General features: G+C 42.9%; 1 protein-coding gene across 1 annotated transcript in view; it reads left to right on the top strand.

Annotated features, from left to right (window-relative positions):
- LOC125464900 (receptor-type tyrosine-protein phosphatase U-like) overlaps positions 1–13,083 on the top strand; it is a 321,742-nt gene that overhangs the window by 225,937 nt on the left and 82,722 nt on the right. The window contains exon 17 of the mRNA XM_059654370.1: positions 12,313–12,400. Coding sequence (XP_059510353.1) covers positions 12,313–12,400 — 88 coding nt within the window. The remainder of the gene's footprint in view (positions 1–12,312; positions 12,401–13,083) is intronic.

Raw genomic sequence — 13,083 nt, 5'->3', positions numbered from 1 at the left:
GGAGGTAGGGAGGGGATAGGTCAGTCCAGGGAAGACAGACAGGTCAAGGAGGTGGGATGAGATTAGTAGGTAGCTGGGGGTGCGGCTTGGGGTGGGAGGAAGGGATGGGTGAGAGGAAGAACCGGTTAGGGAGGCAGAGACAGGTTGGACTGGTTTTGGGATACAGTGGGTGGGGGGGAAGAGCTGGGCTGGTTGTGTGGTGCAGTGAGGGGAGGGGACGAACTGGGCTGGTTTAGGGATGCAGTAGGGGAAGGGGAGATTTTGAAGCTTGTGAAGTCCACATTGATACCATTGGGCTGCAGGGTTCCCAAGCGGAATATGAGTTGCTATTTATTTCAGAACCCTCTCCCCATCCCCCTCTCTGATGAAGGGTCTACGCCCGAAATGTCAGCTTTTGTGCTCCTGAGATCCTGCTTGGCCTGCTGTGTTCATCCAGCCTCACACTTTGTTATCTTGGATTCTCCAGCATCTGCAGTTCCCACTATCTCTGTTTAATTCTCTGTTCATTTGTGAGATGTGGGCATCGCTGGCTGACCGGCATTTTTTGCCCATCCCTAATTGCCTTTGAGAAAATGGTAGTGAGTTGCCTTCTTGAACTGCTGTAGTCCTCCTGTTGTGGCTTGACCCACAATGCTAATAAGGACATAATTTCAGGATTTTTACCCAGCAACAGTGAAGGAACGGCAATATACTTCCATGTCAGGATGGTAAGTGGCTTGGAGAGGATCCTGGAGGTGGTGTTGTTCCCATACGTCTGTTGCCCTTCTCGATGGAAGTGGCCAAGGGTTTGGAAGGTGCTGTCTGAGGATCCTTGGTGAATTTCTGCAGTACACCTTGTAGATAGTACTCAGTGCTGCTATTGAACGTAGGAGGTGGGGGGAGTGGATGTAGTGCCAATCAAGCGGCTGCTTTATCTTGGATAGTGTCAAACTTCTTGAGTGTTGTTGGAGATGCACTCATCCAGGCAAGTGGGGAGTGTTCCATCACACTCCTGACTTGTGCCTTGTAGATGGTGGACAGGCTTTGAGGATTCAGGTGGTGAGTTACTCGTCGCAATATTCCTAGCTTCTGGCCTGCTGTTGTAGTCACTGTGTTTGTGTGGTGAGTCCAGTTGAACTTCTGGTCAATGATAACACCCAGGATTTTGATAATGGGGTTTCAGTGATGGTCACACCATTGAATGTCAAGGGGTGGTGGTTAGGTTGTCTCTTTTTGATGATGGTCATAGCCTGGCATTTCTGTGGCACAAATGTCACTTGCCACTTGTCAGCCCAAGCCTGAATATTGTCCAGATCCTGTTGCAGAACATGGGCTGCTTCAGTATCTGCCAAGTCACGAATGTTGCTGAACATGGTGCAATTATCAGCCAACATCCCAACTTCTGATCTTATGATAGAGGGAAGGTCATTGATGAAGCTGGTGAAGATGGTTGGGCCAAGGACACTACCTTGAGGAGCTCCTGCAGAGATGACCTGGAGCCGAGATGATTGACCTCCAACAATCACAAACATCTTCCTATGTATCAGGTATGACTCCAACCATCCAAGAGTTTGCCCCCGATACCCATTGTTCCAGTTTTGCTCAGGCTCCTTAATGCTACACTTGGTTGGTTGCAGCCTTAACATGAAGAACTGTCACTCTCAGCTCACCTCTGGAATTCAGCTCTTTTATCCATGTTTGAACCAATGCTGTAATGAGGTCAGCAGCTAAGTGGCCCTGGGAGACACCAAACTGGGCGTATATGAGCAGGTTATTTGTGAACAGGTGCTGCTTGATAGCACTATTCATTACACCTTCCATCACTTTTTACTGATGATTGAGAGTGGACTGATGGGGCGGTAATTAGCTGGGCTGTATTTGTCCTGCTTTTCCTATAACTGCCAAGTATAGGACATACGGGACATAGTAAAATTTTCCACATTATCAGGTAGATACCAGCATTGTAACTGTACTGGAACAGCTTGGCTGAGTGGGCAGCAAGTTCCAGAGCACAAGTCTTCAGTACTATTGCCAGAATGTTTTCAGGGCCCATAGCCTTTGCAGTATCAGTATCTTCAACCATTTCTTTATACCACGTGGAGTGAATCAAATTGGCTGAAGACTGGTATCTGTGGGGACCGCTGGATGAGGTTGAGATGGATCATCCACTTAGCACTTCTGGCTGAAGATTGTTGCAAATGCTTCAGACTTATCTTTTGCACTGATGTGCTGGGCTCTTCCACCATTGAGGATGGGAACATTTGTTGATCCTACTCATTCAGTGAGATGTTTAATTGTCCACCACCATTCACAACAGGACTGCAGAGCTTAGATCTGATCCATTGGTTGTGGGATCTCATATTTCTGTCTATCACTTGCTACTTTCGCTGTTTGGTGTGCAAGTAGTTCTGTTTGGTGGTTTCACCAGGTTGATACCTCATCTTTAAGTGTGTCTGGTGCTGCTCCTGGCATGCCTTCCTGAAGTTTCCATTGAACCACAGTTGATCCCCTGGCTTGATGGTAATGGTTGAGTGGGGAAATGCCATTCCATGAGGTGACAGATTGTCCTGGAGTACGGTTCTGCTGCTGTTGATGGCCCAGAGCGCCTCATGGGTGCCCAGTCTTGAATCGCTAGATCTGTGTGAGGTCTGTCCCATTTAGCCAAGTGATAGTGCCACACAACTTGATGGAAGTTATTCTCAATGTGAACACGGGACTTCGTCTCGACAAGGGATTTGTGATGGTCGCTCTTAGTGATGCTGTCATGGACTGATACAACTGCAGCTGGCAGATTGGTACAGATGAGGTCAAGTATGTTTTTCCCCGCTTGTTGGTTCCCTCACCACCTGTCGCAGACCCAGTCTAGCAGTTATGTCCTTTAGGACCTGACCAGCTCGATCAGTAGTACTGCTGCCGAGCCACTCTCGATGGTAGCTAAAGGCTGATAGTCATCTGGGCTTAATTGGTTGCATCTTAGGATATTATAAGAAGTAGCTTCAAAGATGGATGTACTGATTATGATTTTTCAAGAATCTTAGATTCTAGAAAAATCCCAGAGGACTGGAAAACAGCCAATGTAATGCCCTTATTCAGAAACAGTGAATTACAAAACAAAACAGATAACTCTATGCAAGTTAGTTTAATTTCAATCATTGGAAAATATTAGTATTTTTAATAAAGGATGTAACAATAAAATATTTAGAAATACATAATATAATCAAGTAGAGTCAACATGGCTTCATAAAGGGAAATCATGTCTGACAAATTTATTAGAATTCTTTAAGAAGGGAACAAGCAGGATAGATAAACATGTAGCTGTAATACATTTGGATTTCCAAAGGTTTTCAAAAAGGCACCAGATGTAAGGCTATTTAATAATAACCCATGAATAGAGGATTGGCTGATAAATAGGAGATGGAAGTTGGGATAAGGGGGTCATTTTCAGAATAGCAACTTGTAACTAGAGTGCCACAGTTGTGAAATTACTTATAATATGCATCAATGACTTAGATAAGGGATATGAATGTTGTATCACCAAAGTTTGTGGGTGACGCAAAAATAGATGGGAAGGCAGATGGTGAAGACAATGCAAACAGTTTATAGAGCATAATACCCTTATCCTGTAAATGAATTTTTTTAAAATACGTAGGAAAAATCTTGGCAGGCTGTTTTACAGGATGAGTAGGGGAGCTGCATGTTATGCAAATAAAGGAAAACTTCAAAAGTCACAGCAAACAAGGGTTCATGGATCCTCTTGAATAAATCACAAAAAGCCAGTTTCCAAGTTCAGCCTGAGTGCTCTTATGGTGTGTGGTAGCGGCCTGGATTCTAAGTCTAATTCTGTGTCATAACATATCTGTACAAGTTAATTAAAAATACTTACAAATTCAGAGGGTGATAAGGAAATGAGTGTTTTGCTGTCCTTAATTTTAAAGTAAGTGGGGTATAAAAGTAGAGAACAAATTATGGCAGATGCTGGAATCTGTGCTGAAAATGACAAATGTTGGAAATCACAGCAGGCCAGACAGCATCCATCAAGGGAGAGCAAGGCAACGTTTCAAGTCTAGATGACTCTTCGTGGGAGCTGAAGTGAATTGAGGAGCGGACAGCATTTATGCTATAGTTTGGGGTGGACAGGTGGAGGTGAAGGTTTCTGGTGGAGAAAAAATGTTGATAGTTCAGATTAAGTGATTGGAATAGAAGAACAATGGTGTGTCTGCTGTCAGACTTGAAAGGACAGTAACTGGGATGGGTTGACGGGTGGGGAGACAAAATAACAAACTGGAGATGGTACGAACTGCAGATGCCGAAGAGTCTGAGATAACAAGGTATAGAGCTGGATGAACACAGCAGGCCAAGCAGCATCAGTGGAGCATAAAAGCTGACGTTTCAGGCCTAGACCCTTCTTCAGAAAATGAAATTCAGATCTTTTCTGATGAAGGGCTTAGGCCCGAAACATCAGCTTCCCTGCTCCTCTGATGCTGCTTGGCCTGTTGTGTTCATTCAGCTCTACACCTTGTTATAACAGGCTGGAGGTGTTCTGCAAAGCAGTCACCTAGTCTGCGTTTAGTTTCTGCAATGCAGAGTAGGCTACATTGGGTGCAACAAATACAACACAACACCTACAGTCTGTATGTGAGCAGGACCCCAATCTTCCCATAGTGAGTCATTTTAACACAGCATCCTGCTCGCTTGCCCACATGTCTGCCTTAAGTACGCCGCAGTGTTCGAGTGAGTCATAGCGCAAACTGGAGGAACAGCATCTCGTCTTCAGATTAGCCACTTTACAGGCTTCTGGACTTAATACTGAGATTGTATATTAATACTGACTTTAAATTGTAAACCATTTCTTCCCTTTCTTTTAACTTGTTATTACGTTCTCCCCTTCGCACATCCCAATTACTGTCCTTTCAAGTCTGGCAGGAAACCCATCTTTGTTTTGCCAATAGAGCAGGAAAGTTGACACTTTGGGTCGAGACCCTCTGAAAAAGGGTCTCAACCTGAAACGTCAACTTTCCTGCTCCTCTGATGCTGCTTGGCCTGCTGTGTTCACCCAGCTTCACACCGTGTTATCTCAGATTCTCCAGCATCGGCAGTTCCTTCTATCTCTGTAACAATTGTTTTGCCAAACTCACATTCCAATCACTTATTCTGATCAAGATCATTTCTCCAGTAGGGATAGTAAGAACTGCAGATGCTGGAGTCAGCGATCACAGTGCGGAGCTGGAGGAGCACAGCAGGCCAGACAACATCAGAGGAGCAGGAAAGTTTGTTTCGGGTAGGGGACCCTTTTTGAGAAATGGGGGAGGGGGAAGGGAGCTCCAAGATAAATAGAGAGAGGAGCGGTGGGTCTGGGGAAGGTAGGTGGGATGGTGATAGTTGGGTGCAGTAGACAATGGTGGGAATAGGCCAGTGAGGTGGGAGAGAAGATGGACAGGTTGTGTCAGGCCAAGGAGGCTGGAATTAGAGGGAGGGTTGGTCATGGAATGAGGCCAGCCATGGGGAGACCTTTTGAAACTGCTGACGTCAACTTTGAAACCATTGGGTTGTAGGGTTCCAAGGCGAAACATGAGGCGCTGCTCCTTCAGTTTCTGGGTGGCATCATTGTGACACTGGAGGCGGTTCAGGATGGACATGTCACTCAGAGTGGGAGGGGGAGTTAAATTGTTCATGACTGGAAGGTATTGCCATTTGTTGCAAACAGAGCACGAGTGCTCTACAAAGCAGTCTCCAAACCTCTGCTTGGTCTCACCGATGTAGAGGAGGCCACATCAGGAGCAGCGGATGCAGTAGGCCACATTAGTGGATGTGCAGGTGAACCTCTGTCTGATGTGAAAGGTTTGTTTGGTGCCTTGGATGGAGGTGAAGGTGGGAGGTGGAGGGGCATGTGTAGCACTTCCTGCAATGGTAGGGAAAGGTGCCAGGGGTAGTGGGGAGTGTGGAGTGGACGAGGGACGAGAGAGTGGTGCCTACAGAAGGCAGATAGGAGTGAGGAGGGAAATATATCCTTGGTTGTGTGGTTGGATTGCAGGCGGTAGTGGCAGAGGATGGTACATTGAATACGGAGTGGGGTGATATGTGAGGTCAAGGGGAATTCTGTCTTTATTTTAGTTGCAGGAAGGGGATGTGAGGGCAGAGGTTTGGGAAACACAAGAGATGCGGCCGAGAGTATTTTTGACCACTGAAGGGGGGAAGTTGCGGTCCTTTGAAATAAGAGGACATCTGGGATCTTCCATCTTGGCAGGCGTAGCTTGGCCCCATGCGGGTTCCCATGGCTACCCCCTTAGTCTTTCAGAAGTGGGAGGAGTTGAAGGCAAAGTTGTTAAGGGTAAAGATGAGTTCAGTTAAGTTCTGTTTCTCCACCAGCTCCCTACACCCACTACCAAACTCCCCCTCCACCAAACGACAGCTTAAAAATAGGGAAATGTAAGTAAAGCGGTATAAGGTACTAATCAGTCTACAACTGGAGTACTGTGAACAGCTTTGGTCACTTTATATATTGGCATTGGAGACAGCCCAAAGAAGGTTCACTCAGTTGATCATGGGAATATGGTAATGTCTTATGAGGAGAGATTGAGTAGGTTAGGCCTGAACTCATTAGACTATGAGAAGAATGAGAGGTGATCACAATTGAAGTGTATGAAACTTGAAAGAAACTTATCAGGGAAGAGGTGAAGAAGTTTCTTCTCTTTGTGAAAGAATCTAGACCCAGAGGACATGATGTCAGTGTAAGGGTTCTCCCATTTAAGAAAGAGATAAGGAGGAATTTTGTCTCTCAGTAGCTAACGAACCTGTGGAATCTTTATTCCACAGAGGACTGTAGAGGCTAGATCAGTAAGTTTGTTGTGGGTGGAGACAGATACATATTTAATCAGTAAGGAAATCAAATGTAATGGAGAAAAGGCAGCAAAGTGGAGCTGAGTATTATCAGTTTAGCCATGATCTAATTGCATGGCGATGCAGAATTGATGGGTCAAATAGCCTACTTCTGCTCCCTTAGAGGAAGCAGTGGCCTAGTGGTATTATTGCTAGACCATTAATTCATAATTTAGAGACCGCAGCAATGTAATAGCCACCTGGGTTCAAATCCAGTCTTGGCAAATAGTGAAATTTGAATTCAATAAAATATCTGGAAATGAGTCTAGTGATGACCATGAAACTGATGTTGATTGTTGGAAAAACCCATCTGGTTCAATCTTGTGAAAAAGATGTCCTTCAGGGAAGGAAACTGCCACCCTTACCTGATCTGGTTTATATGTGACTTCAGACCTGCAGCAATGTGTTTGACTCTTAACAGTGCTCTGGACAGTTATGGGTGGCAATAAATTCTGGTACGGCAAGTGATGTTTACATCCTATGAATGAATGAATAAAAAGAAGGTCAAGGTTTTATGACCTGGAGCTGAATCTGCAATAACTGATAGAGAATATTAATTCAGACAAAATTTTGGATTCTTCAAAGTTAGGAATGTCACTCACATGGAAAGGGAATATTTAATCATTACAGATATCTATACGTGGCATCAAAAATTTCCTGGTCAGATACAGCACAAAGTAAAATTTATCTACGCTGCTCAGGCAATCTGTCTCTGCTGACTTCCAGACAAACACCTTCGATAAAACGGTAAACTTGGGGCCCTAGAGATACAGTGGTAGTCTCCCAACCCCTGGACTAGGACACCTGGCTTCAAGATTCATCTGCTCCAGAACTGTGATATAATATTTTTGAATAGTTGATTTAAAAATATCTAAAAGGGCAAACTTATTAGAAGAGGTTGCTAACTTGTATTCCCTTGTGTATAAGGTATTTGAGATGTTTAGAATGATTAAAGGATTTTATAGATAAATTCAAGCTATTCTGCCTGCTGGGGAAACCTTGAATTGGGGTGTGGATTGTTTTGAGGGGAAGCATTGAATGGTTGGGGGGGCATTGTTTGGGAGCATTGTTAGGGGGTTGTGGCATATCCTTAAAATTACAGCTAGGATGTTCATGGGTGATCTCACTAACCAAAAAGCCGTTGAGATATTTTGGTTGTAAATTTCAAAATTGAGATTTTATTATACAAATATATTTATGGTTATGTAACCAAAGTGGGTAAACCAAGTTAATACACAGACCAGTCATGATGCGGTGACTGATGGTATATGCCAAAGGGGCTGAATGTCCTACTCTATTTAACATGTTTCTATATCCCTATTCCTGTTGTACGAAAGAGATATTTGTTTCACTTATATCTCACCCTTGTAGTTCCAAGTGATGTCACCCATTTAGTTCTAATTTTACCCCCTGAATTGAGACTGTCTATTTCATCTGCGACCAACAAGACAAACATTTATACTGTCTGGAAGTTTGCTATGGAAACTAGCCACTGGCTTGGAAATCTATTGCGGTCCATGTCATTTCTTTTCAACAAAACCATTGAATGTAACTGAATAATTGACCAGTTTCACATCAGTGCTCTGTTATGTTTATATAAGTATTTTCTAGTTTACTTTTGATAATTTAAGGTGAGATTTATGGTTTAAAAAATCCAATCTAGTTCAGCTATAAAATAACACAGCAAAATAGAAATTCAGTGCTGAATATTGAATTTTTGTATATCTGGAATTAAATAACTTGGAATTAAAAGTAGGTTGTTGCTAGCATGTGAATTAAATTTTAACAATATAATCCCATTTTAATATGTTGAAATGTTTAATAGTTTTATGATTGTTATTGCCAGCCTAAATGTTCATGTATTGAATGTATTTTCTAAGTGAACAATCATTAATTGGCACTTTCACATTTGGGCATTCAATTCTAGTCATGTACATATGATTTTTCAAATGTCCTGGCAAATGGGAGGCTTTTAAAAGTATGATATCAAGAATTCAGGGACAGGTATGTCCCTGTTAGGGTGAAGGGAAAAGCTGGCAAGTTTAGGAATCCCTGGCTGACAGGGGATATTGAGGCTCCGGTCAGGAGAAAGAAGGTGGCATACATTGGGTTTAAGCTATCGGAATCAAGTGAATCCTTAGATGACTTTAAAAAGTATAGGAGCACACTCAAGGGAAATCAGAAGAGCAAAAAGAGGGTATGTGATAAATCTGGCAGATAAAGTTAAAGATCACTACAAGAGGTTTTATTACTCTATTATGTGTAAGAGGGTGGCTGGGGAGAGAATAGGTCCCCTTAAAGATCAGCATGACTGTCTTTGTGTAGAGCCACAGTAGATGGGAGAGATTTTAATGGATAGGTCTCCTCAGCATTTACTGAGGACAGAATCATGGATGCTGTGGAATTAAGGGAAACAAGTGGGGATGTTTTGGACAGCATAAACATTACCAGAGAAGGGATGTTTGCGCCCTTAAAGGGCATTAAGATGGCTAAATCCCCTGGACCTGATCAAGTTCACCCTCCGACATGTGGGAGGTTAGGGAAGAAATTGCAGAGGCCCTTGCAGAGATTTTTGCCTCATCTTTGGCCGCTGGTGAAGTTCCAGAAGACTGAACGTAGGTAATGTTGTTCCATTGTTTAAGAAAGGTAGCAAAGACAAGCCAGGGACCTAGAGGCCAGTGAGCCTGACGTCAATGGTAGGCAAGTTACTGGAGAGGACACTCAAGGACAGGATCAACCAACATTTGGATAGTCAGCATGGATTTGTACGCGGTAAGTCATGTCTGACAAATCTTTTAGAGTTTTTCGAAGAGGAAACCAAGAGGATCGATGAGGGTAGGGCAATGGATGTTGTTTATATATGGACCTTAGTAAGGCCTTTGACAAGATCCCACATGATAGGGTAGTCATGGAAGTTAGGTTGCATGGGATCCGGGGAAAGCTAGCTAATTGAATTCAAAATTGGCTCGAATGTAGGAAGCAGAGGGTGGTGGTTGAAGCTTGTTTCTTAGATTGGAGATGCGTAACTACTGCTGTGCTACAGGGGTCAGTGATGGGACCTTTGTTATTTGTTAATTGCATAAATGATCTGAAAGTGAATGTACAAGGCACGATTAGTAAGTTTGCAGATGATAAAAATTAGGAGGTGTCATTGATAGCAAAGAAGGTTATCAAAAATTACAGAGGATCTTGATCAGATGGGGAAGCAGGCTGAGGATTGGCAAATGCAATTCAGTGCAGATAATTGTGAGGTGTTGCATTTTGGAAAGTCAAACCAAGGTAGGATTTATACTGTAAATGGTAAGGTCCTGAGGAGTGTTGTGGAGCAGAAGGATTTCAGAGTAGAAGAACATAATTCATTGAAAGCGACATCACAGGTAGACAGGGTGGTGAAGAAGGCATTTAGAATGCTGTTCATTCATCATTCGAGGTATTGAGTACAGGAGTTGGGATGTTATGTTACAGTTGTATGAGTCGTTGGTGAGGCCGCACTTAGAGTATCATGTACAGTTTTGGTCACCCTGTTTCAGGAAAGTTATAGTTAAACTGGAAAGTGTGCAAAGAAGATTTAGGAGGATGTTACCAGGACTAGTAAGCCTGCATTATAGGGAGATGTTGGCCAGGATAGGACTTTATTACTTGAAACATATGAGAATGAAGGATCACCTAATTGACATGTATAAAATAATGAGGGACATAGATAGAATGAGTGCATAATGTCTTTTTCCCAGGGATGGGTAATTGAAAACTAGAGGGCACAAATTTAAGGTGAGAGGGGAACTTCTTCACGGAGAGAGTAGTGCATATATGGAAAGTTGTTGAGGCAGGTATAATAGCAATCTTTAAAATAAAATTTGGCTAGGTGCATGGATGAGAAGTGTTTAGAGGGATATGGACCAAATGTGGGCAATTGGAACTAGATGAGTGAGCACCACGGTCAGCAATGACCAGTTTGGACCGATGGGCCTGTTTCCATGCTGTATTACTCTATGACTCTAAGTCCTGTACATAAGAGCAAAATTTCTGGGAGTGTTTACTTCATTTAGAAGTCCTCAACAATAGGGTAAAATTGCTGCTATTTTGTCTCTATGGCAATTACAGTCAGGTGCCTGTGAGCAAAATACATTGGATTAGCAATTTCTGACCTACATGAGCAAGAATGGCAGCCCATCTTTTGGTTTCAAGGATATATTTAAACCATTTTTAGAGAAACCTAATCAGTAGTAAGATCATCTGTTCACACTTATTAGATGAACTTTCGATTTCAATGTGATTTGTTGGACAATCTTCTTGTAATGTTGATGGTGAACTTAAAAAAAATTATCATTTTGTCTGTGAATAAACAGAGTAGTTTACAATGCAAATGCAGCTTTCCTGATGAATGAGTGGGGATAGGCAACATTTAGGGAAAACACAGCAGCAACCCATTTACCCCTCAAGACTTGTGCCATATTTACCTTAAGCGTATTTGCTCACTTCCTTGAAAGTCACTTAATGGTTTTTACATAATGAAATGTTTAAATGGGCCAACGTTCATGTTCATATAGTATGTGATTGCAAGCATAACTGCACAACATTGATGGATATTGATGTCAGCGAAGCATACCCATAGCAAGTGTAGTATTTGATCAGCAAACATATTGGTGGCAAAAGCTATTTTCGCTCCTCCTTTGAAGACCTATCCCACATTGGTGCCAGTTACATACTTAGCTAGCAAGGGGGAAGAGGGTCCACCTTACGAGAATCTCACCTGAGAACTGGCAGCCAATCAGAAGCCAACAGCTCTGCTTTGCATGTAGTGCCAGTTGGTGCAGTAACAGCTGCTGGCAATACACCGAGCAGAGAACCAGGATCGCTGAGAAACTCCATGCCAAAGGTATATGAGGGCAGAATGAAAGCACAGGGCAGGGATTATCACAAGGAGATGGCAGGGGTTCAACAGCAAGGGCAGTGTGATGCATTCAACATCCCCACTCCCCCCTCCCCCACCTTATAGACAATAGGTGCTGGAATAGGCCATTCGGCCCTTCGAGCCAGCACCACCATTTGTTATGATCATGGCTGATCATCCACAATCAGTATCCTTTGATCAGACACTGACTGCTTTTGAATCAAGAATGTCTTCCCTGTGAGCCTGCAGGTCACAATGACAGGGTTTGTTTTTGAGTTCCCCACTTGACAAGATCCTGCCACTACCTGTTGAATGCCAATTGCAACAATATGATACGCTTAAGTGGACATGTAGTCATACTACACTGGATTCAATCAGGAAAGCAGCAGAAGCTTCACTTGTCAACCCTCCATCTGATTAAACGCCCCCCGATTTCAAAACTCACCTAAAAGGAAAGCATTAAGTTGCACCTCAAGAAAACTGTTATAGAGAAGAATGAAGAACAAATGAAGCAGGCAAAGGTTGTACATTTATGGAACATTTTAATTGGACTTTTGTTTCCTCAGAGCTTCTTTGAGCGCAAGTCTTCCTGTCACAAAATGTCAAAGAAGAAAGTACGACGTTCTGAAAGTAGATATGTAAACATCACTGTCTGTAAGTACGCAGAGAATACTTATTTGAGACACTGTTGAATGTGTTGGGCTTCAAGTTTCTATTTCTAGTGAATCTGCCATTTTAAATTGAGATGATGTCTATTGGTGTTTTGAACACTGATCTATTGCAGGAGTTTGCAGGATCACTGGGAGGGCACTTCACTTTCAAAGGGCTAGCCAAATGTTAGTGCCACGACTTTGACTCCCATCTGCTCCATGCAATAGAAGATGCAAATACACCTCAAATGTTCCAGCTAAAGATCTGATCAGCTGCAAAGTAAAGGCATCATTCAGGTGGCATTCCTTTTTAACAAAAAAAAATGAATCACATAGAGGCCAGACAGCGATGATGATGTCACCTAGAAGGAAGATGAAACATTGCATGAAAACCAGTCAGTTCAGCAAACCAATCAACACCACCAACCACAACACGAGCTACAGATCTTTGTTAAAACATTAATCATACAGTCCTTCAGACTGCTTGTTATGCCACATCACTAGGTGCCTTCACAAAAATAATGAGATAGGACTGTGGAATGAAGAAGCACAGAAAGATCCTGGTGGACCCATTGTGCTTTTATCAGGTGTTTAATAGGGCTCACCAGTTAACAACATAAGGCTGCTCCTTCTCATTTGCCATGAAATTCCCCTCCCTGAGAATCTTTATCCAATTCCCTTTTGAAA

The sequence above is a fragment of the Stegostoma tigrinum genome, chromosome 24, assembly GCF_030684315.1.
Source record: "Stegostoma tigrinum isolate sSteTig4 chromosome 24, sSteTig4.hap1, whole genome shotgun sequence".
NCBI lineage: Eukaryota > Metazoa > Chordata > Chondrichthyes > Orectolobiformes > Stegostomatidae > Stegostoma > Stegostoma tigrinum.
Note: the sequence above shows the minus strand (reverse complement) of the source record. Positions and strands in the feature narration are given on the sequence as shown.